Source organism: Peromyscus eremicus, chromosome 17, assembly GCF_949786415.1.
Source record: "Peromyscus eremicus chromosome 17, PerEre_H2_v1, whole genome shotgun sequence".
Taxonomy (NCBI): Eukaryota; Metazoa; Chordata; class Mammalia; order Rodentia; family Cricetidae; genus Peromyscus; species Peromyscus eremicus.
Window position 1 is genome coordinate 14,544,693 of NC_081433.1, and position 26,599 is coordinate 14,571,291.

At 43.8% G+C, this 26,599-nt stretch overlaps 1 protein-coding gene across 1 annotated transcript; it reads right to left on the reverse strand.

The window, feature by feature from the left end:
- Positions 1-7,604: 7,604 nt before the first annotated feature.
- On the reverse strand, positions 7,605-25,408 carry Ckap2 (cytoskeleton associated protein 2). Its single transcript, XM_059244694.1, has 9 exons — positions 25,260-25,408; positions 16,155-16,236; positions 14,449-14,521; positions 13,547-14,361; positions 12,367-12,571; positions 11,106-11,276; positions 9,961-10,030; positions 9,084-9,333; positions 7,605-8,114 (listed from the first exon to the last, which is right to left on the reverse strand). The coding sequence occupies exons 1-9, from the start codon at positions 25,369-25,371 to the stop codon at positions 7,868-7,870; spliced, it is 2,025 nt and encodes a 674-aa protein (XP_059100677.1). The 5' UTR covers positions 25,372-25,408; the 3' UTR covers positions 7,605-7,867.
- Positions 25,409-26,599: the final 1,191 nt, after the last annotated feature.

Below are 26,599 nucleotides of genomic sequence, written 5' to 3' on the forward strand. Positions count from 1 at the left end.
GCTTTGTAGACCAGGCTGTCCTCGAACTCACAGAGATCCGCCTGCCTCTGCCTCCCGAGTGCATGATATATTTTTTAAAGTTTCTTGTTTTGGTTGTCTAGGTTGTCAATCTGTACTTAAATATCAACCGTTTCCCTTCTTTTGCTTCTTCCCTTAAAATTTTGTTGCTGGATTTTTATCTTTAGGGTAATGAATGGTCTGTCTCCTAACGGTTTTCAAGAACACCACAGTCCTATCTGCATAGCAGAAGAATCCCTTTCGGGTCACAGCGTTAATGGACCGGGTGAAAAGGGCACAAATGGACCAGACCAAAGCCGGGACTCCGACAGCAGAAAAGGTGAGAAAATGATGAAGTGAAATAGGGAGAAAAGAAAGAACAATTCACTCATCTTCTATAACAGAATCATGGGAACAAACAGGGAAGAGAGAGGGCTCTGGTGTGAACTGAAGAATGGTAATACTCAGTTCTCAGAGAGAAAGTTAAGGCCTCAACGTCATGTGTACAGCCTCTGATTTTTAAGCATGGGAGTGTGGCTGGAGAGGTGAAACAGGGGAAAAGGAAGGCATGTCCCATTTTGGACTTATTGAGCAGGAGGTACTTAGGACTCAAAAGGGATATTTAAACAGTGTCTGACTTCAAAGTCTCCATACAAAAGCAGCAGGATTTTTAATACACCTTTGCTGGCACATACATTACACAAGGAGCAATTATGAGTATAAGCACGTGTTAAAGGCTCTGGACTAGATGGGGAGGGTAGACGCTGGGGGAGAGGACTACATTTAGAGGTGAAACACTGTTTTCATCACAGGAAAAATGCTGGAATGAATTTACCTGACTTTTCACTGGAATGAATTTACTTGATGTTTCACAAAGCTAAATGGTGTTTTACTTTTTTATTTGTTTAAACCACACACAACAAGTTGTAAACTATAGAGCACAAAAGGTAATGTAAACCCCACAGATCGAATCCTACAGGGGGACCTGTAAAGCTTCCAATCTGTAGCTGGTGAACACCTTTAGTATTAGCACTTGGGAGGCAGAGGCAAGATGATGGTCATAGGTTCTGGGCCAGCCAGGGGTACATGGTGAGACACTGTCTCAAAACTAAACCCAACTACACTGTCTTCCTGGTTGTGTCCAGTCCATCACAGATTTACCAGGAGACTACAGCAGACTACAGCAATAAATCCTCCCTATAACCAAATCCATGTATTGTTTCCAGAATACACTTACAGTCACAGGCCTATGACACCAGGAGGCAGAAATCATAGGCAGGAGCCACTAAGTCAGAGATCACCCTCTACACCATGAGTTCCAGGCCAGGCAGGGCTACAAATGAGGACCCTGTTCGCCCACCACCACCACCACCCCAGTCCAATAAAACTACAAGAAAACAACCAAGTCCTTCATAGCTTAACTGGCCTCCGGTTGCAATTGCTGTTTCCCCGTTTCTGGTGCTTGAGGACTTTAACCTACACGACTGAAAATGACTGATGAGCAACAAGGCTTTCCTTGGCTGAAACCACATTTGTACTTTTAAATCTCCATGTGCTTAATATTCAGTACTACACCCATAAACGCAGGCCTGAATAGATTGGGTGTGGCGAAAGTGGACTGGTTCCTTCCCATGTTTATAATCAAATACCCGTTTAATAACACAAATAAATTTTTAAAAAATAGAAAGAAAAAAAAAAGCTAAAGTGATTTGCTAGTGCCCAGAAGCGGGGTTAGGGGGTCACTGTCCAGGCTGTTTAGGTAGGGATCCCTGGGTACACATCCTGGATAACCACTCTTTACTCCGTCAAGACCTGCCGGCCGCTGCTCCGCACCAGCAGCAAGAGCAGATGGGCGGCGCGCATGCGCGACCCGAGACCCGAGACCCAGGCGCGGAGCCTACCGCGGCGGAGCACTGTGAGCACGTTTCCCCGTCGCCCCGCAGCAGGCCTGGCCTACCGGTGGCTTAGGACCCCGCCGAGAGGCCTCACCCACTCCTTTCTCCAAGGCTGCTGGCCCGGACCGCTCTTCTCACCCACCTCCCAGCAGCGCACGGCACTCCTCCACCGGGTGCGGGCGTCGGCACTGGGCGGGGCTGGTGTGGGCGGGGCCGTAGGCGGGGCGGGGCCGGTGGAGGGGCGGGGCGTGTTTCTTGTTGCAACCAAAAGAAATAGGTCTGGCCCTCAAGGAGCAGTTTTAAAGCTGCCGCGCCACCTTGCAGTAGAATGGTGCTAACATTTTGAGATGGTACCACCAGTAACTTGAGTTACTGCTCCAGATTAGGCAGACAGCCCACAAACACAAGTTTCACAAGGACAACACTTCTAGCCTTTATTGTATGACCTTGGAAAAAGTGAAAAATAGGATAATGCCACCGCCCCCAAGAAATCCACGTTCCACTCTGAAATCTGTTTATTTCTTCCCTTACATAGTATAAAGTCATTAGGATTCTAGTTGTACCGGGACGTGGTGGCACATGCCTGTTAACTCCAGCACTCAAGTTTTGAGGCAGGAAGATCCAGAATTGGAGGCCAACCTAGTCTAGAGCTATATAGCAAGTTCCCGGTAGGCAAGCCAGGGCTATGTTGCAAGTGTTCGATTTGGGGATGCAGAATAAAGGAACAAAGGCGGGGGAGTGACCAAACTCTGGTCTCAACAGGTGAGACAACGTTTATTAGCACAGCAAGGGGCATCAACCTTCCCTTGGGGGTGGGTGTTGTACAAAGGGGAGGGAGCCCGTGAGGACTCTTATAGGAGTGTGTGAGGAGCTTGGGTATGAGGAAATTGATGCAGCTTCGGAGGGTAGATGCAGCTGTAAGACCCTCTTGAGAAGTTTATGACCTCCTTTTGGAACTGCTTGCTCCAGCACAGCAGGCTATTTTGAGAACTGTCTCAAGAAACAGTTTTCTCCCTAATACAAACATGGCTGACTGATAACAGTTGAGCAACAACATCAAGTCAGTATCAGGAGGATGTCTGGTTTTCTGCAGCCAGAGCATTCTGTCAGCAAGACCTAACCCTCCCCCTTCTCCCCTTCCCTACAGATCCCAGATGGAACTAATGTTGTGGAAGAAATTAAAATCACAAGACAGCAGACCAAGACACCTCCAAAATGTTTGGCGGAGGGGACATGACCAGCCAGACTAGAGTCAAATGTACAGCAGGGAAGCAGGGAATTTGACTCTGTAAAAACATGAGGCAGGATAAAAAGGGAAGAACAGGGAGACACGGGAAAGGAAAGAGCCCCTCCCTAGAGAGTCTGCTCCAAGTCTCCAACCAGCTGACAGTCAGGAATTCCAGTGACAGGCTGGACTTGGTGTGGATGCCTTTAATCCCAGCACTCTGGAGGCAGAAACAGGTGGATCTGGATCTCCTTGAGTTCAAGTCAGCCTGCTTTGCAAAGTGAGTTCCAGGCCAGCCAAGGGCTAATCTGAAAAAAAATAAAAGGAGTTTTCAGCATCATTAACATTCGCCATCAATGTTGCCAACATAGAATGTCCTTTTTATATAGACGTGTTTCATATAATAATGTTAAAATAGCAATGAATTATGCTTAAGGCCTAAATGTATATGACCTTTATGCTGGCTCGTTTTATGTCAGCTTGACCCAAGCTACAATTATCTGAAAAGAGGGAAACTCAGTTGAGTAAATGCCTTCATAAGATCCAGCTGTAAACAAGCCTGTATGGCATTTTCTTAATTAGTGATTGATGAGGGAGGGCCACCCTGGGCTGGTGGTCCTGGGTTCTGTACGAAAGCAGGCTGAGTAAGCAGCACTCTCCCATGGCCTCTGCATCAGCTCCTGCCTCCAGGTTCCTGCCCTGTTTGAGTTCCTGTCCTGACTCCCTTCAATGATAAGCAGTGATATGAAAGCCAAATAACCATTTTCCTCCCTAACTTTGATCATGGTGTTTCATCACAGCAATTGTAACCTTAAGACAACCTTCTAGTATGGCCTTTTTCCTTTCCCTGAAATTTCCTAGGACTCTCACAGGAACCCTTATTTACAATAAAAAATACATCTTAACCCCTGTATGTAACTCCATGACTTTGCCTTATTAGATTACAAACCAACACACCTCTAGAGCCACCCTATGATCTCATCTACCAAGAAGGCTGTCAAGAGTGACTGTCCTCTGGCTAGTGTCCCTTGAGAATGATCATCCCAGATGAGCTTGCTGATGCCACCCCCTCCCATAGAGGGGCATAATAAGGCATGAGACTCTGGATTCTTGTGTTGTGGAATATTAATTTAAAATGTGTTATATTTATGCTGCGGAGCATTTGTTTAATGATACAAAGATGTGTTGCATTCTTTTATGTTGCATTTTTTTTTAACTCTGTGAAGCTGTGTTACTTTGCCTGTCTAAAACACCTGATTGGTCTAATAAAGAGCTGAACAGCCAATAGCAAGGCAGGAGAAAGGATAGTTGGGGCTGGCAGGAGAGAGAATAAATAGAGAAATCTGGGAGGAGAGATCAAGGAATGAGAAAAGGAGAGGAGAATGACAGGGACCAGCTACCCAGCAACACAGCCAGCCATGGAGTAAGAAGTAACAAAACATATACAGAAATAGAAAAAGGTAAAAGCCCAGAGACAAAAGGTAGATAGGATAATTTAAGAAAATCTGGCTAGAAACAAGCCAAACTAAGGCTGGGCATTCATAACAAAGAATAAGACTCTGTGTGATTTATTTGGGAGCTAGGTGGTGGGCCCCCAAAGAGTAAAAACAGCATTCTTGTGCTGGAGTATTGAGCTGCTCCCTACCACCTGGCAACTCTGTACTTAGCCTAGGGAGGGGTTAAGAGTATATACAGGTCACAGAAGACTACAGAGCAGGGGCTCCATCTACCTGGCTATGGGGAAGTCTTCAACTCAGCTGGGTAAGGCATTCCAGAGCTGGCTGGTTGGAGGAGTGCCCACACATAAGTAACCCCTATGTTGGGTAAGGAAGTCCAATAAACTCATTGGTTTCCCAGAGTGAAATTTGGACAGATGGCTCAGCAGTTAAGAGCACATGCTGCTTTTGCAGAGGACCTGGGTTCGGTTCCCAGTACACACAGGATGGCAGTTCCTGAGATTCTGACACCCTCTTCTGAGCTCTGTGGGCACCAGACACACAGGTGACACGTACGTATGTGCAAGCAGAACACAAGACACAAGGTTAAATAAATCTATGCAGGTAAGCAAACCAGGAAGGCACCGAGACGAGGGTGCTGTCGTAGTGATGACTGGACTAGCACATCGTGGTGTCTAGGTTGGAAATCCCTGTGAAGGAAATGAAGTTGGCATCCCTACCATCTGAATGTAGCTGTGTGGCTACCAACTTTTTCTTTTCCATTTGGACACAATGCCTATTTTAGTTTTGTATTGAACTGGCCTTGAACTTGTGACTCTACTGCCCCAGTCTCCAAAATAAGACTACAGGTAGATCTCACCATTCCATCTTATTTTTGTGGTGCTTGGGGGATGGAACCCAGGGCCTCGTGAATGGTAGGCAAGCAGTGTACCACACCCTAGTCCTTAAACACTGTCATTTTATTTCAACTGTGAAAGGTTCTTACTCTGTAGTGCAGGCTACCCCAGAACTCAGTATACAGCTCAGGGTAGTCTTGAACTTGTAGTGATCCACTTGCCTAGGCCTCTGAAGTACCTGAAACACTTATCATTCTTTTAAAAAATTATTTATTAATTTATGTGTGTTTGTGTGCATGTACCACAGCATGTACATGGAGATCAGGGGACAGTCTGCAGGAGTTGGTTCTCCCCTCCCACCATGTGAGGTTGTCAAAATTGGCAAGCACATTTACCCATGAAGCCATCTTGCTGATCCAGGGAGGGTACTTTTTAAAGTGACTGGTATGAATACACGGAAGACTTCAAAGACAGCAACAACATACAATATGTCAAATCTAATAATTCTTAACAGTGATTACATGCTACAATATTTTAGATATGCTATGTTAAGTATGTTATACAAATTACTTCTTACTCTTCAAAATCATAGCCACTAGAATATTTATTACTCACACAGTTGTATTGTTTCTGTTGTTTCTAACGCTGCTCTGGAAGGTCACAATGGGGAGGGCACCTGAAGAACTGTCAATGAAACCAAGAATGAGCACTGACAGTGTATGAGAGAGTCAGGAGAAATGATGACCTACAAGTCCATTACTGGAATAAGAGGCATTTTATCAGGCAAGTCATTAAACAGCATTAAGGAGAGAGGAGAGGGATCCAGCTCAGGGTTCCTCAGCTTCAGCACTGTTGACATTTGGGACTCTAATTCTTTACTGAGGCTGTGGTCAGTATCTCTGGCCTCTGCCCACAAGATGACGGCAGTATTCACAACCCCGTTTCCCCATCGTTCTGTTTTTTGAAGTAATAGTTTCATTATGAAGACCAGACTGGCCTGGAAACCACAGATCTGCCACCTCTGCAGGGAATTAAATGTGTGAACCACTACCTTGACAACCGAAAATGTCTTGATTTTGAAAATGCCTGAAGGGAAGAACAGACCCAGATTCAATTCCCAGCTTCTGCATGGCAGCTCACAACTATCTGTTACTCCACTCCCAGGGGTTCCCACAACCTCCTCTGGCTTCTGTAGATACTATACTCCTGGGGTGCATAGATATACATGCAGGCAAAACACTCATGCACATAAAAATAAATCTCAAAACAATTAAACAAATGCCCTGGGAAAGGTGGGAGTGGTACAGATTGCCTGTGGCGGAGAACCAAGTCTGGCTATATAGATTAAACATCAGAGGATGAGAATCAGGGCTGAGCACGTGGCTCATCCATACAGTACATGCTTAGCATGCATGAAGCTTTCAGTCCCCGGCCATCACCAGTTTTTGAATCTGAATTATCCCTATAAGCTTGTTTCCAGCCTCGGGCACTGTTTTGAAGACTGGTAAGTAGGTAACTAGGGAGCCTGTGAAGGTTATACCTGCCCTAGGTTTACCCAACACTGTGTAAACAGTACTCTCCATCCTCTGTAGCAGACAGGCCCATTACCCTACCATGTCTTCCTCAGCATGCTGGACTGTACTCTGAAAGGGTCAAAATAAACTCTCCTTTGTTTCTGTCAGGTATTTTTGTTTTATTTTACTTATTTATTTATTTTATTTATTTATTTATTTATTATGCATTCAGTGTTCTGCCTGTATCCCTGCAGGCCGGAAGAGGGTACCAGGTTTCATTACAGATGGTTATAAACCATCATGTGGGTGCTGGGAATTAAACTCAGGACCTCTGGAAGAACAGCCAGTGCTCTTAATCTCTGAGCCATTTCTCCAGCCCCTCTGTCAGGTATTTTATAACAAAAAACTAAGAAATGCAAATACAAATTTAGCAATGTATTTTGAAAGCAAAGTTTAAATCCAGCTACCGTGGCCAAAGTATTTGTTCTTGCAGTACTAAGACTGGATCCAGGCAGGGCCTTGCAATGTTAGGAGAGTGCTCTATGGGGACCACATCCTGAGCCCACATAACCTATTTATTGAAATAAGTGCCATATTGCAGCAGACTGTAGCCCATATTAGGGTCCTAAGGTCAGTTCCATCATTAACTAAGTCAATCAATAAATGAAATGTCACTGGAACACTATACAGATATTTATTATAAACATATTAGGTACAAAGTCACTGTAAAAATATAAATTTATATAGACTGCACTTTCTGACTATGCAGCATTAGTGTAAGGAATTAGTAAGGTGAGGAAGCTAACATTAGATCTTAAAAACAATAAACCAGCTAACGAAGTTCAATGTACTGTACTTCGGCACACGGGCAGCTCCAGACCTATTAAAGCTGTCCGTAACAAACCACCACAGGAGTAAGACAACAGCTCCTTGCTCAGGAGCACTATTTCTCTCCCACTAGGTCAGTCTCAGAGAACATGGGGCACAGCGCTGCATTAGGACGGCAAACAAAAGCATCCTCTCCCAACTCAGACAGCTGTTCCAGGGAAGACACAGAAGGGTCGTGGTCTTTTAACATGTCCGGCAGCTGTAAAGCTTTGTCTTGAATGCGTCGTGAACGCCTCACTGGTGTGAGAAACTTTAGCTCTTTAAATGTGGAATTTTTACCATGTTGTATCTTCTTTTTCATACTGAAAAACACAAAAATATTTCACAAATTCAAAAACATGTTTAAGTGTTTATCTTATACTTTCATTGTTTCTCATAGTGTACTTCTTTCTATGTGGCAACCATGGGACAGACTGTCTTATAGAGGGAGAGGTAACACAAGTGCCTAGAAGTAAGCAATTTGCATTATGTGGGCACTCGAGCAGCTGTAAAAGCCTGATTTCTCACTTCCGAGCACTACAGCTATTAATACACTGATAAATGTAAACCAAAAATGTCTTCATTTTGAAAATGCTTGGAGGGAAGGACCCAGGTTCAAATCCTAGCCTCACAGGACAGGTAGCTTACTACTATCTAAAGTTATTCCAGCCCCAGGGGAATCCAACACCCTCTTCTGGCTTCTGTGGGAATTACACTCATATGGTGTAAAGATACACACACAGGCCAAACATCCACACACAAAATATAAATCTTTAAAAAAATGCCGGGGGGGCTGGGCAGCGGTGGTGCTCGCCTTTAATCCCAGCACTCCGGAGTCAGAGCCAGGCAGATCTCTGTGAGTTCAAGGCCAGTGTGGTCTATAGAGCGAGATCCAGGCAGGCACCAAAACTACACAGAGAAATCCTGTCTAAAAAAAAAAAAATGCCTGGGGAAAGGTGAGGGTGGTACAGATTGCCTGTGGTGGAAACCAAGTCTAGCTTTTGCCAAGTGGCACCGTGTAGGAAAAAACAAAGCCAATACAGTAATTGAAAGGTGAACTGTCCCAACAACCTTATACTTGGAAATTTTTTTTTCTGGTTTTGTTTGAAACAGGGTAGTCGAGGCTGGACTTCAATCAACAGCAGCCTGCCTGCCTCAGTCTCCCCAATGTTGCAGTTACAGACATGAGCCATCATGTCAGGTTCTGGATCTGACCCTTAGCATTAATATGTTTTTAAACAAAATTACCACTGAAGTGGGAAAACAAATCCCATTCCATTTTAAACATTTACCTTTGTAAGCATGGTGTAGAAGATACATTATATCTAATTAGGCAACCTGCTTCCGTTTTTGAATCCGGGGTTATAAAATCCTCGGTCTGATCTTTTGTTTTGCTGTCTTGGTTGTCTTCACAACCTTCAACGTTTCTATGACACTCACTCTCCTCTCCTGGACTTCCTGGATCTAGACTGACACTCGTTTCTTCAGTTTTGACTTCCTGGGTATGTCCCTTGGCTGTATGAGCCTCCTCAACGTTTCCTCCTATAGAAAAATTTGAAGATTTCAACTTAAAATTTCAAAATGACAGAACCAAACTGTATCTCCCAATCATTACTTTTTCTATGTACAGACTGCTGCCAAGGGGTTTAACATTACTTAATATCCTCTGTGCAGACACCAATTTAAGAAGGAAACCATCCCAGTTCTTAAGATTATGTCCCATGAAAGACAGCTGAAGAACAACTATTAAATGAGAAAACACTGTAAGTGAAGTAAGATCAAAGGGTTGTTGGTACCTATCAAAAGGAATGTACTAGCTAGATTAATGTCTACTTGACACAGGCTAGAGTCATTTGGGAAGAGGGAATCTCAACTGAAAAAATACCCACCCAAGACTGCTCTGTGGGCAAGCCTGTGGGGGCATTGTCTTATTAATGATTCATGGGCCCATCCCAAAGGATGTACTTGACAAGACCAAAGATCTTCTAAAAAAAAAAAAAAAAAAAAAAAAAACATCATCACCAGCCCTAAAGACATCCAGTGAATTTTAGAAGCAGGTCAATTGAAGTACATGGAGAAGACCTGACTTTTAAAAAGTTAAATAAAATAAAAGGAAAACCGAACCAGTAGATTTTAGCAAAATTACAATTCACCTGAAGGAAAACTTACCCAAATTAACTTTTTCTTGACTCTTCATTGTTAGAATATCTATGACTGTTTGTCGCATCTCTTCAATAGGCTTAAATTTAAAAAATGTTTTTTAACAAAGGAGTTTACATGGTCAAAAATAAGGTTATTTCAATAGAAAATATTAAACACAGTGAAAGTTTTTCCAATCTTAAACATTTGTTGTTAAGATTGAAAACGGTTATTTTTTTTCAACTTAATAGAATAAGAAAAGTGAACTTATAGGATAAAATTTTATCATTAAAAGAAAAAAATCCTCTAATTTTTAGGCCTTTGATAACTAGTAATGCTTGTTTGAAAGGAACAAAATTAATGAACAGATGGAAAGTTATCCTCTGTTCAATAGCTGATTATACAGTCTAAAAGCTCTTTTTGAAAAACATTTTAAGTCCTAGGTGTATTTTGTCTCACATTATTAAATTCATCACTGAATATCTTAAGGTTGGTCAACCAACATATTTCACATGTTCAAATTTCATTATCTGATAGATATTAAAAGCATTTACTATGTTCCTTAGAGCCACTATGCTTGGTAATACAAGATTAGTTATGAAATGGAAGCCCTGGCTCATAGTCCTAGTTTCAGAATTCAGTCCTAGAAAAATCAGTTCTGTTTTCAATTTCTTGGCCAGTGTTGATTCTTGTTTCCCAATGTCTGCTTCAGTGTCAGCTCTTTCTCTACAGTTTCTATCTCCAGCCTTGGCTCTCATTTTCACATCACTACGCCCGCAGCATAATATTATGTAAGGTCCCTTCTGGTCCATCATAGGAATCACACAGGAGGTTATTTTGTGCTAAAATATTCTGTTTCATTAAATTTCTATTTCAGCATATATCTATTTTCTGAAGTCTTATAACTCTTAGTACACAAATGAAAGTGTTAGAAGGTTGAAAAGCATGCATAATGCAATCCTTGTAGCCTTCACTATTTCTTCTGCTACATACTGAATCCTGTGCTCCATGTTCTACTACTACTGACCTATACTTCCAGGTCCTTTTGTGGCCTTTAAATACTCATTACTACTACATATAAAAATCAATCTTATCAAGTTACACTATGATGTGCTCTAAAATAACTCTGAATTGTTTACACTGTAAAACTGAAGATCAGTAAATTTTGATCTTACCTGAGCCCCTGCCAGAATGGCCTTCTCATAGATTGAGATAATATTTTCAATAGGACTTGTGATTGGTTCAATACGTACAAGACATATCCAATATTTAACAAGTTTTTTGGCATCTGGAATATTATGAATCAGGTCATTCAATGTGCCTAAAATTTCTTCTTTTGGGCATCCCTAAAATACCAAGAGATAAAATGTGTAAGCTACAAATTATGAATTATAAACAACTAATAATCTGACTATAATCAAGATCAGTGAGCAATATAAAAAGTTAATAGTGGGAGCTAGATACACAGTCTAGCAGTCAAGAGCACGTGATGCTCCATCAGTGAACCTGAGTAGGTTCCTGGAACCCACGTTGGGCAGCTCACAATTGACTATAAACTCCAGATTCAGGGATCTGACACTTTCTAGCCTCCACTGTCATCTGCATACATGTGATACACATAAATGAGAGGGCTGGAGAGCCAGACCAGAGCCAGGACAGGTTCCTAATAGCCCTACCGGGGACCAGGCCTTAGTTTCAGTTTACTGGATGGAACTGGCTGGAGCTGAGCAAGCAGTTCTCGGGAAGACCACAGCTCAGGGGCAACCAATCAGCAGGCACCCCACAGCCTTCTGGGGGCTCAGAGGGAGCCCTGAAGCCCCTTCTGCTGGCTCAGCACGTGTGCCCCGTCCCCCAAGCCTTCTGCTAGCTAAAGATAGCTTTTCCTACCCTCCTGTCAAGAAGCACCTAACCAATACAGCCTCCAACCAATCAGCTCCCAGACTAATCTTTCCTCTACCAATCAGCACCAGATTAATCCCTCCTCCATGGAACTCCCCCCAACTGCTTAAAAAGAGCTTGCGACCTCCCTTCGGGGTCGATATTTGTTTGCCACCCCAACATGCTGGAAATAAACGCTCTTGCTAATTGCATATGTGACTGTTGGTCTTTGTTGGGGGCTTCTCTCAGATCCTAACAATAAACTTGTTTAATTAAGTACATAAATAAAATCTTTTAAAAAACATTTCTAAATTATAAGATGTACAAAATTGAAGGCTCTGCCTAGAAGGCTGGAGAGATGGCTCTGTGGTTAAGAGCACTGGCTACTCTGCCACGGGATCTGGGTTCAGTTCCCAGTACTCACATGGTGGCTCACGACCGTCTGTAACTCGGGTTCCAGGGCTTCTGACACCCTCTTCTATCCTCTGCAGGCACCAGGTACACACATGGACACATATACAGGCAAAACAGCCATACATATTTTAAAAAGGACTCTACCTCATTAATCAGGTTCAGGCATTCAGAAATGGTCTTGTTTACTTTTTCAGTAAATAGTCTCTGTTCATCTTCTTCTGCCATGGTAGTCCAAAAGGACTCGACTGGGTTTTCACTTGGTCCTTTGGGCTCAGACTGATTAGCTACTAAATTAGATGGCCTTTTTAGCCCCTTTCCTTTGCCAGTTCTCCACTCAGTCATTCGAGCTCTACAAGCAAAAGCAGTACATTAACATTACTACTTTGATTTTGATGATGGCATCCTGCTAAATGGAGTAGGTGACTAGATTTCAAATCTGGGGCTGGAGAAGTGGCTCAACAGCACCAGCTGCTCTTCCAGAGAATCCTGGTATGAATGATTCCCAGCACCCACATGTGGTTCACAACCAGGTGTAACTCCAGTTCCAGAGGACCTAACACCTTCTTCCGGCCTCTGTGGGCACCAGGAACACACATGGTGCATAGACATCCAGGTATGCAAAGCACCCATACACAAATCAAGAAAACTAAGTTCTAAACTGGTGGAACATACAATGTAGTATTTGTTTGCAGAGGTGAACTCTTGAACATAACAAGACCAAATATGTCCAAAGGATCCAAGAATGGGAGCTGGGGAGATGCCTAAGAGGTTAAGCGTGCTTACTGCTCTTGCAGAGGACCTGGGTTTGGTTCCTCACACCAACATCAGGAGGCTCACAACCACCTGTAACTCCAGTTCCAGAGGAGCCAATGCCCTCTCACACACATCCCTGGGAGGCCTGCTTTTTTCTGAAGGGAAAGGGAGGAAAAGTGGATCTGGGGAAGAGTGGAGGTGGGGAGAGGAACTGGGAGGAGTGGAGAGAGGGGAAACCGTTGTTGGGATGTAATGTTTGAGAAAAGAATAAAAATAATAAAATAAATAAATTCTAAAAAAAAAAAAAAAACACCAAAGAATGCATTTTCAAATGGCTGTTATATTTCTCAATTGTTATTAGCGTTCAGCAACTACAACTTTTTAGAGATCAAAAGCAACCAGCAAACTACACTTAAAACATATAACTTTTTAGACTTGTTACTCCAAACATAAATCTGACTGCGTGGCAGAAAATAATCGATTAAAGAAATTCTAATACATTCAAGGAAATTACAAGCCAAATTCACAAATGGTATTCTACTGAAAATAAGACTGAATTTTGTCTACTTACTTTCTCTCTTCTGTGGTTTCTCTGGGCAGAACTGATCTATGAACAGTCGCTCCTGCTACTGTGTATCTGCGCTGGTCAGTATTTTTTGACTTTTCTATCAGTCTGGTATTAGACAAATTAGTCCTGGCTGCACCTTCAGATGTCACGCTTCTTGATGGTGCCTTATCTCTTTTTCTATCCTGAGGACGGGTATCAACAACAGACGCAACTGCTTCTGATCGTAGTGATTCTTTTTTAAAAGGCCCCTTTCTGACTGTCACGTTGGCAAGGGTCCTGCTGAGGCCCTGCTTCACAGTGCTCTGGGTATCACTGTGGAGGCTTCTAATAGGTGGTCGCACAAGTGTGTTCTTTGACGTAGTGCTCACAGATTTAGCGTTGACACACTTGGTGGCAGCAGTCACATTTGAGGCTCTTACACTGATGGCGTTTGCAGGCACAGACGGAGTCTTTGCGGTTTTGGACACAGTAGCAGGAAGTTTCTTGCTTGTTGAAGGATTCTCACCTTTGACATTTGGAAGCTTTCTAAATGAATTAATCTTGGACTGAACAACCTGGCCATGATAATAGCCAAGTGCTCGTTTTTTGGGCACGTTAGCATCCTGTCTGGGCTTTTCTGCTGTTGCTTGAATCTTTTTATTGTCTTTAAGGTGACTTGCCTGGTCTGACGTCATCGTCTGTCCTTGGAAATCACCTTGACTTGATAATAACTGCACAGCTTGAATGTTATCCTTCAGGTTGTGTCTTTCTGAACTGGTTACATCACCAGCTTTTAATGGAATGCAGTTTCTTGTGTTTCCAATATTTTCTTTATCGGCCTACAAGAGTTAAGAGGACTCAGTACTTCAGAACTCATTTCTTCATAACAATGTAGGAAAGGTCTGAGTGCTAGACACATATCTTACCATTTCTGTTTTGAGTTTCAGAACTCTCTTCCCTTCTTGGTCCTGATCTTCAGATGTCTTCACTTTCTGATCTCTATTAGTTTAAAAAAAAAAATTAGTTCTGTATGAAGGAGATTTACTTTTAGGGAAAGGGAGCTTGTGTACAAAGCAAGCAAATGCTCTACCACTGAGCTATAGTCAAGATCCCAGATTTTTAAATTTTAAATTGAGGCAAGTGAATTAAGATTTGTGTAGTTAATGGAGTAGACAAGATGCATTTAAAGCCTTAGTCCAACTTTTTTTCAGCCATAGACTAGTATAGTATCTGACTATCCCTTAGCAAATGATACCAACTGCATGTAAAATCAAGATAGGAAATAAAATATTTATTGTCAGTTAGACATTCCAGTAATTCTAAAAGAGATTCACAAGTTCAGAAAGTATGCTAAAATGTTATTGGTAGAACTGACAAAATCTGGTATTTTAGAGCTAATGAAACTTTAATTCCTAACAACTGCAGAGCAAGATTATCACCCTCCAACTCTGCTTTCCTATTGGATGAAGTCCACCTAGGCAGAGGGACACCTGCTGTCCTCAAAGTCACAGATTCAAACATTAGTCACACCTAAAAGATTCTCTTCTTCTGTTTTGTTTCTTTGTTTTCCAAGACAGGGTTTCTGTGTGGCCCTGGCTGTCCTGGAACTCGCTCTGTAGACCAGGCTGGTCCCCTACTCACACAGCTGGAACAGCCCTCTGCCCCGGAGTCCTGGGATTAAAGGCATGTGCCACCACGCCTGTCCTTAAAAGATTCTTTTACTGCAACATCTAGGCTACTGTTTGACCAAACAACTGGACATTGTAGCCCAAAAGACACGTGAAATCACCCATCACAGCTGCAGTGGTACCAATCTCTGATCTGTACTCGAGGGCAGAAGGAATTCAAGTTTGAGGCAGGGTGTTTAGAATGCAGACTTTCAAAAAAAAAAAACCAAACACTGGTTTTTACAGCACAGCATAGCTCCTAAGTCAGTATCTCAGTACATACACATACACTTTGCTTTAAAACTGTTTTCTCTTGGACCAGTGAGATGGTTCAGCAGATGCAGCTGCTTGTCACCAAGCCTGACTACCTCAGTTTCATTCACTGAGCACACGTGCCTGAAGGTTACTGTGGCCTGCATATGTGGACCGTATCTTGCATGCACCTGCACAAGTGGGTAAGCAACTGAATACACACAGAGAATACATTGTGTAAAAAACTGGAATGGTTGCCCTTGAAGAGTTTGAACAGATAATATAGAAAATGACGATCTAGTGCATCATCCACATAAAGGAGCCACAGGTACAAATTGAGATGTGCAGAAAGTGCTAATACACGCCAGATTGTTTGAAGACTTGATGCCGAAAGAGAAGGTCAAATGCCATCATAGTGCTTTTTCTTTTGTGGTGCTTTTGGTGGCAAGCATTCTACTACTGAATGAAATATAAGCATTCTACTACTGAATGAAATACATGTCCAGTCCTCTTAATGCTTTTAAATATCACATGTTCAAGTAATAATATCTGGAATCATAACTGTATACTATTGTGTTATTAAAATTCATTGTTTTTTAAAGTTAAATATGGTTAGTAGGAAAGTAAAAGTTACAAATGTGGCACACGTTAGTTAGGTTCTTACTGGACAACTCTAATGTAATTCTGTACAACTGAATTAAACTTGACCTCACCTGGATATCTGATTTTCTTGTTTGTATGAAAACATTGTTTTTCGTGTTAACAGATATTCCTTGAGTTTTTCTTTTCTTTGTTCTAAAGAGGAAGGAGTAACAAAGTCAACTTTAGTTAAAACATCAAATGTGGTTGAGTAACAGTTACTTTACTTGGAAAATTACTTTGAGATAGTATTGTCTGCACTGATGTAGAAGTAATTCAAATGAATAGAACTGATGTTCTAAAGAATTTGCTAACGGATTTGCTTAGGAGACATTGAGACACACGAAGTAGGTTTAGCTAAGCCAGCACTGCCCCCACAAACACCCCACCGGGAAGTGAGGCTAACCAGGCAGGTTAGAGGTAAGATTGAAGATGCTAGGATGTAAATGCTTATTCACTAGACTTGACCAGCCTTTCGGCTCTAGTCACATATGAAGGACATTTCCCCTAACAGGCTGCTCAAGGTGGGCAGAGTAGAGTCACAACCACCAAGTCCTAGTCTGCTATAAAAGTCCTCTGTGCTCTTATCAGTAAATCATAATTCTGCTAGGTAGGTAGGCAAAATGACCCTAGGTAACAGCTATTTGAAAAGAACAACACTGATGTACTTAAGAAATAATTCTGTCAATTATCTTTGCTGTGTCAATCTCCCATATGCCTAAGTGACCAGACAGGAAGTCTCCTGTCTCTGTTTAAACTGTTCCAAGTATTACCTGGAGCCAAGACCTGGAGCTTAATAATGTCAGCACATGTAAAATGTACAAGCCTAAAGTGTTTGTGTGTGTGTGTGTGTGTGTGTATAATATATATATACATTATATATAATATATATATTATATATATATAATATATATATATATGCCAGTGGTTCTCAACCTGTGGGTCGCAACCCCTTTGGAGAGTCCAACGACCCTTTCACAGGGGTCACCTAAGACCATTGGAAAACACAGATATTTATATTATGATTAATGACAGTAGCCCAGTGGCAGTGGTACACGCCTTTAATCCCAGCACTTAGAAGGCAGAGCCAGACAGATCTCTGAGTTCGAGGCCAGCCTGGTCTACAGAGTGAGATCCAGGACAGGCACCAAAACTACACAGAGAAACCCTGTCTCGAAAAAACAAAACAAAACAACAACGACAAAAAGTAACATTAGCAAAATTACAGCTATGAAGTAGCAACAAAAGTAATTTTATGGTTTGGAGGCACCACAACATGAATAACTGTATTAAAGGGCTGCAGCCTTAGGAAGGTTGACACCACTGATATAAGCTATTGAAATCTTCAAGGCCAGCTCTTCTTTGGGTGTTAGCCCAAACCTAGTTAAGCACTATTAAAGAGCCTTTCCCTCATTACCCTCTAAGTGTGTGGAGTGATTCCTCACAGGGCAGGCATGTAAATAACATGCAACAAATACAGAGGTCCTCGGTGAGATGTCTTTCTACAGCGGCCACTTGTGTTGCTGGAAAGGCCGTTCAATGGCTGGGGGAGTCCTGCAAGAAGAGTGCTCCCTGACCACTTCCAGCACTTCCTCTGCAGGGTACTCCAGACTCTGCAGTCAGAGATTAGGAAAATTCACCAGGAAACCTTCAGGACAAGGAAAGATGTCAAGACTGGCCCCACCCTGTGGGGCAGAAGAGGGCTCAGATGGAGCCTAAGGAAGCTTCCTAGTAAAGCTGACAGACAGTCAGATCCCGGGTGCATGAACTGGCTTTTTGGAGCCCATTCCCTATGGAGGGAGGGATACCTTGCTCAGCCTTGATCCTGCCTCAATTTGATATGCCAGACTTTGCTGACTCCCCAAGGAGTGGATTGGGGGAGGGGGAGGTGTGTGAAGAGGGAGCAGGAGGAGGGGAGGGAGGGGGAACTGTGGTTTATATGTAAACACACACACACACACACACACACACACACACACACACACACACACACAGTCCAGTTAAGACTTGGAGCTCTTCCCTACGAAGAAAGAATTTTGAATCCTGCTCAGAACAAGAAAATGGCTCTGGTACCTCTAAATGGAAAAGAACACTTCTCTGGCAGGGCACGAGTGGGCCGTATAGCCTGCTTCACTGAGCCCTGCCTGGGCTAAAGTGGCTGCTGGAGCCTCTTGGGCAGTAGTTATAGTTGCAGCAGGAGGCCCCTCCCCTTCCTTAACCCTAGCCATAAATCCAGGCATCCCTGCCAGCCAGGCAGACCAGGGGCCCCACCTCAGAGAGGCCACAGGATGCACAGCTAGTTTTTCTGGGAAGAGAGTCCCTTAGCTGTGCGTCTCTAGAGGGAGCCTGGAGACATGCTGTGCCGAGTCCAATTGCTGGCTCTTTGCACTGAGTCTGTCTGTCCTTGGGACTCCTTTGCCTTACGTGTGTGGAAGAAGTCACTGTGTGCTTGAGAACAGCTAAGAGGTAAACTATTTCCAATATCTATTTCCAATAGATACATTTCCAATATAGCTCATGGTGTAAAGATGCCTATAATAAAAACAGCTAATAAGAAACATACCTGGAGAGGCTGAAAGAGACCCACTGTCTTAAATCTCAGTAGTAACTCCAGCAGCATAGACTTACCAGGGCTCCCTCAGCTAAATTGTGTTAGATGATGTAAACATGAATTTAAAGCTCCACATGCTAATAAGTCAGGTTCTCCCAGCATCCCTCAGTCCCTACCTGTTATAGGGCATGGCTGGCTACCACACCCTCTACCCTGAACTCTCCAGCCCAGGGGCTGGGCTGCCCTTCCCCCAGAGGCTCTTCCCTGTATAATCCAGACATTGTGGTTACCCTTTCTCTCTAGGACCTTTGACCTCCTGGCTGCTGCACCTGGTTGGTTCCCTTCTCTCCCTCCCCCTCCCCCCCCCACACCCAGCTCTGCCTGTTCACATCCACTCTGCACTCTCCCAGATATCCTTGCCTCTGGCTACGCTCTCCCACATATCTACAATAAACTTTCTCCTCCACCATACCTAGAAGTAGTCATGTCCTTTCCTTTCCTTTGCATGTCTTTTTTTTTTTTTCATTCAGTTTACCCAGAAACTGACAGGGCCTAATGGTTTACCAGTATGCTCACAGGTGGTATTAATTTACTGTATTACCCTATGTGTGTAATTTGGATTCACCCTTCCTTCATTAAGGTGATGTTGCACATGTTCTAGCTAAACAACTGCCATCTTCAGAACTCCAGCTGTGGCTGCTTAAAATAATCACAGCTGGACATGTCAGATGTTAATATTCCCTCAAGGAGAAGAGTCAGGGTCTTTGTACCCTAACCTGAGGGAGGCACTCCTAGCTAGCTGTCTGCAGTTAGGCTCTAATTTCATGAGGCCTCAAGGTTTCTGGAGAGAGTATAAAGACTGTGAAAAACTAAGCGGGGGAGAGGCACTACGCCCCTCTTAGGGAAACTTCTTACAGCAAATGACAAAATTTGTTAGGGTTATGTCTCATGGGATTTAATTTTTTGCTTGTTTGTTTTTGAGACAGGGCTTTTCTATGTAGCTCTGGCTGTCCTGGAACTCTCTTTAGACCAGGGAGCCTTGAACTCAGAGATCACCTTGCCTCAGTCTCCCAAGTACCGGGATTAAAGGTGTGAGCCACCTTGCCCAGGTTGGTATTCACATTTTTTAAATTGTCCCGTCAAGCCGGGCGGTGGTGGCGCACGCCTTTAATCCCAGCACTCGGGAGGCAGAGGCAGGCGGATCTCTGTGAGTTCGAGGCTAGCCTGGGATACCAAGTGAGTTCCAGGAAAGGCGCAAAGCTACACAGAGAAACCCTGTCTCGAAAAACCAAAAAAAAAAAAAAAAAAAAAACAAAAAAAAAACAAAAAAAAAAAACAAAAAAAAACAAAAAAAAAAAACAAATTGTCCCGTCAAGGTGATTTATATGTAAAGCTTAAGATAGCTGGATGGTTCCAGAACTAAACAAAAAAAAAAAAAATGGTTTGCTAAAACTACAATTACAGATGTTTAGCTCTCTGAGTACTCAACCCAACTTGTTTGTTCTTGTTTACACAGAATGTTCTCTCATTTAAGGTGATTGCTATCTCTAAAGTTCTGGATGAGACTGAACTTTCTCAGGATCATCGAGATGTCAAAAAAAAAAGTTAAGACATAAATTTGAAGTTATATCTCTAATAAGGGCTCAATCTTTTAGATAAGATAAATTAGATAAAGACAGAAACAAAACCATAAAAGCTTGAAGCCAAGCCACAGAGGTATGAACATGTCAAACAGGACTTAATGGACTTAAGGGTTAAAGTGATCTAATGTTCCTTTGCATATTATGGTCTATCCATGTTGACAAAAGCTGACTTAAAGATGTATGTCTTGTCACTTGTGTCTCTGATAACTTTGCTAAGCTTTAACTAACTGGAGAAACTGAGTCATACAGAGCTGTGGTAAAATTAATTGTACACCTTTTATTCTTCTGTCTCCCGATGACAACCAATCTTCTTGTTCTCTGCTATAATTATACTCTTGTGATAAAGTGAGCTACTGAATATAAAAGCTCTATTAAACTGACAGACTGTAACTGTACTTTTGTGATAAAGTGAGCTACTGAATATAAAAGCTGTTTAATTGACTTAAGTTTTTTTTTTTAAACTACACTACCCAGGAGAAAGAGGTTTCCAGTTTCTCCGTGGACTGTATTTATTGTATAAAGTATATTTTGATACTAAAAGAGCTTCAATTAAAAAAAAACTCATTTTTAAGGCTCAGGAATTTTAACAGGGATAAATTACCTTAGTACAAAATCCTCACGTTGTTGAGAGTTGCTAATTTATTGTAAATTGTTAAAACAAAGGTGATTTTGGGGGGTTGGGGATTTAGCTCAGTGGTAGACAAGGCCCTGGGTTCGGTCCTCAGCTCTGGGGGGAAAAAAAAGACAAAACAACAACAAAAAAAGGTGATTTGGGGCATAAGAATCAGTGACCAGTCACTTATAAGTGATTAAATGGTTGGGTGGGTGGTGAACACCTTTAGTCCCAGCACTGGGGAGGCAGAGACAGGTGGAGCTCTGTGGGTTCCAGGCCAGCTTGGTCTGCATAGTTAGGGCATTCCAGGACAGCCAGGGCTATAGAGGGAGATCTTGTCTCAAACTAAAATAAAAAAAAAAAAAATTAAAGTGATTAAATGTCCTTTATGTGCCCAGAATTGTATTTGTAGCCACGTTAAGTACAAATGTAATTCATTTACAGAGACCAATTTATACCTTGAAGTACAGAGTCTTCTGCATATGTTGTCAAGGGTAAACCCTAAAGCAGGTAACTCAAAACAAGTTTAAAAGCAAACTTAAGGTTTGTTAAATAAAAAATACTTTTCAAAATCAGGCACATTAAAAAGGATCAACTAATTACAGAGAATTAAATGCTGGAGTAAAATGGGTCAGATTTACACTACACTTACATGGTGGGCTCGAGTGATACTTTCCCTGGGTAGGACAGATACCAGAGTAGGTTGCATGCTAGTCTCACTGCAGACTAAGGATGCATAGGGAAGTAAGACTTGCCAGAGTCTGCTGCTCCTGTCTCTACTGTGCAGAGCAGACCAGAAAATGTCCTAGCTACAGGAAAGATGAATTAGTCCTCATGTCTCCCTTGACAGGCAGATGGAGTCTCACCCAATGGAGGATCTTAGAGTCTGCACCCACACACTAAATGTCTCAAGCAACAGAAGCAAACAGCAATGACTCTTCACTGTCTCCTGAACTGACTGAGGGTGCTGCAAATGGGGGATCTTTTACCTGAGCCTGTCACCCAACTAGTATGAGACCTGCAAGCTAGTTCAATGGGCCATGCCCTTTGGCCTGGCTTCAATATTCCTTCTCTTAGCAAAGCTGGTGATCCAGGTCTCAGGATCAATAACAGATTGTGTAAGGACTCCCCAGCAGAGTTTTAGATAAGACAGAGCCTTTGTCAGAAGGACAATCAGCGCCGGGCAGTGGTGGCACAAGCCTTTAATCCCAGCACTTGGGAGGCAGAGGCAGGCGGATCTCTGTGAGTTCGAGACCAGCCTGGTCTACAGAGTGAGATCCAGGAAAGGCGCAAAGCTACACAGAGAAACCCTGTCTCGAAGGGGAAAAAAAAAAAAAAAAAAGGTCAATCAGCACAGCAGGCTGAAATGTGGGCACTCATTTAAACACTAAGTTACAGCAGCTATCCTACCTGAGGAGGATGAGGAGACCTAGACTGACAGTCCACCCACACCAGCCTCTCATAGAAAAGAGCTCTTCAGCCCTGTTCCCTGTGCAATCCTGAAATCCACGGCACATGACAGACACATGGTAGAAGCTTGAGGAATCCAACAAGAGACATTTGCAGATGGGGATCACAAGGCCTCTTCCTCCCTTTGGACTCATGGTAACACTGGCCATAATGCTTCCTACAGGGCTAGCCACCGTGGACTCCCATAGACTGGACACAAAGAATTTTACTAGCTCTGTTATATCTGGCAATAACAGGTTTGTAAAATTATCTGGTTTCTTTAATGAGTTATGCCTGGCTGTGCATCCAAATGACAGTTGGTCCTTGGAGATGATATATTTTTCTGAAAATGAATAGAGCCTCACAAAAGGCCTAAATCTACTAGCTGCTGAGAAAGGGAGGTTCTATGCCTGTTTGAATGGAGTGCTATTACTATGGTAACTAGTCAGTGACTAGTTAGAAACATGGTGAAGCACAGAGAGGAAAGGGTAGCCAACAGAAGGGAAGCCCTAGAGAGCCCCTGGTATTCTTGGAATGGCTACTGGAATTAAAAAGGCTTGGTTAATGTCTCTTACAGGGCCCTTCCTAATGCTGTGACCCTTTAATACAGTTCCTCAAGTCCTGGTGACCCCCAACCATAAAATTATTTCATTGCTACTTCATAACTGTCTTTTTGCTACTGTTATGAATCATGATGTAAAGATTTGATATGCAACCCCAATGGGGTTGCAACCCACAGGTCGAGAACCACTGTATTAGGCCTTTGGCCCCAGAACTCCGAACTCTGACTTGCTGGAGCCAGTTTAGTGCCTTTGTGTGGAGCTGTGGTAGAACCACCTCAGACCCAGATGGTTCTGACCGCAAAGCTACTTTCTCAGGTGTTGAAAACAACAGGACCCTGAGTGTTCAGTCCCCTACAACACAGCATTTTTTAAACTGGAGCTCTACAGAAAAATTTTAATAGCTCCATGGGGGGGGGGGATGATGACCCTGGCTGACAATTTATTCAGAAAAGAATAACACTGGTATACTTAAATAATTCTGGCAATTATCTTTGCTATGTCACTCTCTCATCTACCCAAGTGTTCAGACTTCTAGTTAGTCTGTCTCTGTTTAAACTGTCCAAAGTGTAACCTGGGGCTGGGACGCAAGAGCATATGTAAAATGCACAAGCCTGCCAGGCGGTGGTAGCGCACACCTTTAATCCCAGCACTCGGGAGGCAGAGCCAGGCGGATCTCTGTGAGTTCAGAGGCCAGTCTGGGCTGCAGAGTGAGTTCTAGGAAAGGCTCCAAAGCTACACAGAGAAACCCTGTCTCAACAAACCAAAAAGCACAAGCCTAATGTACACATAAGCTACTGAAATCTTCTATTCAAGGCTGGCTCCTCCTTGGGCATTAGCCAGAGCAGGACAAATGCTACCAAAGAGCACCTTAATTCACTGAGTGTGTGGACTGCCTCCTCCCTGGGAAAATATATCATTTGTATATCAATATAGTAGGAAATTTCTCAACTTACAGACATTATGCCATTAATCAGAAATTATCATAAAAGGGGCTGCCATTGGGTTACTGTTGCTGTGATGAAACACCCTGACCAAAAGCAACTTGGAAGAAAAGGTTCCTTTTATTCACAATTCCACAGAACAGTTCATCATCAAAAGCAGTTAGGGCAGGAATCTGCAGGCCATGGAGGAACATTGCTTACTGGGTTGCTCTGCCTGCTTTTCTGCAGTGCCCAAGACCAACAGCCCAGGGGTAGCACCGCCTACAATGGGCTGGGCCTCCCCCCTCCCCCATCAATCACTTAAGAATCAATTCTGGAGGAAGCGGCAGGCGGATCTCTATGAGTTCGAGGCCAGCCTGGTCTACAGAGAGAGATCCAGGAAAGGCGCAAAGCTACACAGAGAAACCCTGTCTCAAAAAGAGGACTGGCTGTTCTTCCAGGACCCGGGTTCAATTCCCAGCATCCATGTGACGGCTCACACTTTCTATGACTCCTGTTCCAGGGCATCCGACACACTCGGAAAGACAGACATGCAGGCAAATCATCAAAAATCTAATTTAAAAAAAAAAAAAAAAAAAAAAAAAGCCCTACAGTCTTGCCCACAGCCTGATCTTACGGAAACATTTCTCAGTTTAGGTTCTTTCCTCTCAGGGCTCTAGCTTGCGTCTAGCTGGCACAAATCTAGCCTGAATAGCCGGGCGTGGCAGCGCATGCCTTTAATCCCAGCACTCGGGAGGCAGCGGCAGGTGGATCTCTGTGAGTTCGAGGCCAGCCTGGTCTACAAAGCGAGTTCCAGGACAGCCAGGGCTACACAGACAAACCCTGTTTCGAAAAAAACAAAAAATCTAGCCGGAATGATGCTCACAACTGCCCTGAATAAGAAACACATTCTCTGGAGTCCAGAGTCTGGAGTGAGGCAGACTATTGCTCAACGATAGAACAACTGGGGTCCATCCTCAGCAGTACCAGAAAAGACGGACGGACATCGCAGACAGACATACGACAGATACCACGTTCCCTAGGGCACACCATTTCCACATACGGTTCCAGAAAGCCAGTCTCCAAGAAACAACGGTAGAGATGAGATACTAGTCTCCCAATTTGGGCCAACTTACAGAAGTTGGGTGAGAAAATGCTTTCCGTATTATCGCCGCAGATCACTCAACTCCGTCTTCCAAAATCAAGCAACAGCTCCAAGCCTCACCTGCGGAGCTCAGACGGGGCGAACCAGCGCGCAGGCGCAGTCGGGGGGTCCTTGCGGCCCCGCCCCCCAGGCCTGAGCCCCGACCGGGGTGCTAAACCGCTGCCCTCCCCAGCTCCCACCCAGGCGCGGGGCCGCGCGCTCCCCGCGGCCAGCGGCCTAGGCTGTCAGGAGGCCGTGAGGCGGCTGAGCGGCCCAGGCCCCGCGCCGCCGCTCACCTCTGAAGGCCGGCTGGTCTCTCTTGGTCGGAGGCAGCTGCAGGTCCCGGGGCACCGGCAAGGTGTTCCTCGCAGGCCGGCCTGGACAGCGTTTCCTGGTCTCCTCTGCCATCGCTCAATGCGCGCGCCTCGGCGCCGGCGTGGATTGAATGGGCCAATGAGCGCGGAGGGGCGGGTCCTGGGCCAGGGGCGGGGCCGCCCCGGAGTCTGTAGCGTTGGCAGGCTGGCGTGAGGTTTCAAAAAATCAAATAAGATGCTCAGTTCCAGCTGGACCGGCGACGAGGGCGGGGCGGGCTCGCTGAAGCCTCGGGATGTAGCAGGACGCGGGTTGACAAGTCAGGACAAGTCTGCAGACACAGCCCCGAGCAAGGCAAAGGACAGCAGATGGCTGCTGGTGCGCTCACCGAGGGGAGCTCGCAACTTCCCTGAGGAGTACCTAGTCACAAAGGCTCTTTTGAGCTGCCTAACTGAAGTGGGTTGTGATTACAATTCGCAAGCGAGATGAGCTCACATGTTAGGTGTCCATGCTTGCACAGCTTGCATTTTTTAAATTTTATTTATTTATTTATTTGTTTGTTTGTTTGTTTGTTTGTTTATTTTGAGACAGGGTTTGTCTGTGTACCTTTTGGAACCTATCCTGGAACTTGCTCTGTATACCAGGCTGGCCTCGAACTCACAGAAATCTGCCTGCCTCTGCCTACCGAGGGCTAGGATTAAAGGCATGTGCCACCACCACCCGGCTCAAAATCTTAAATTGAGATCTACCTTTGTGCTGTTACTATTTTATTGAAACGCTTGCAATGTACCACACAGGCTGACCTAGAACTTGCAATCTTCCTTGGCCTCCTGAGTGCTAAGACTGCAAGTGTATACCCAGCCCTTCCCATGCATTTGTGAACTTAAGAATAGGAGACAAAAGGAAAAAAAAAAAAGAGGGCGGGCTATGACTGTTCCTCCGAAGCAGTATGTAATTCTCCTGTGAGATAAACTAATGCTTTTGGACAGTCTTTCTATGTTTGTGTATTTACATGTGCTACTATAACCTTTCAACTCCCATCATTTAAACGTCATCTATATAAAACCCAGACAGTCCGGCAGTGGTGGTCCACATCTGCAATCCCAGCCCTGAAGAAGATGACATGTGAAATATATTCCCAGAAAGAAGCCACATCTTCAAACTGGAACTTTTTGCAAGGCTGATTGGTTAGAACTTCACTGATGGTGGAAAGGCTGGAATGTTGCAGGTCCAGGGCCCAGCTACAGTTTATCTTAGGCTGTCTTTAGCTGACTAAATAGCCATCCCTTCCCAACCTTGTAACAGCTCCTCCAGACCTTAGGAC

Excerpts from the sequence above, each read along its gene's own strand:
- Ckap2 (XM_059244694.1), bottom strand. The coding sequence starts at position 25,371 with ATGGCAGAGGAGACCAGGAAACGCTGTCCAGGCCGGCCTGCGAGGAAC. Across the intron at positions 11,277-12,366 it reads GCCTGAACCTGATTAATGAG|GGATGCCCAAAAGAAGAAAT; the intron begins GTAGAGTCCTTT and ends TTGGTATTTTAG. Across the intron at positions 10,031-11,105 it reads CCATTCTGGCAGGGGCTCAG|CCTATTGAAGAGATGCGACA; the intron begins GTAAGATCAAAA and ends TTTAAATTTAAG.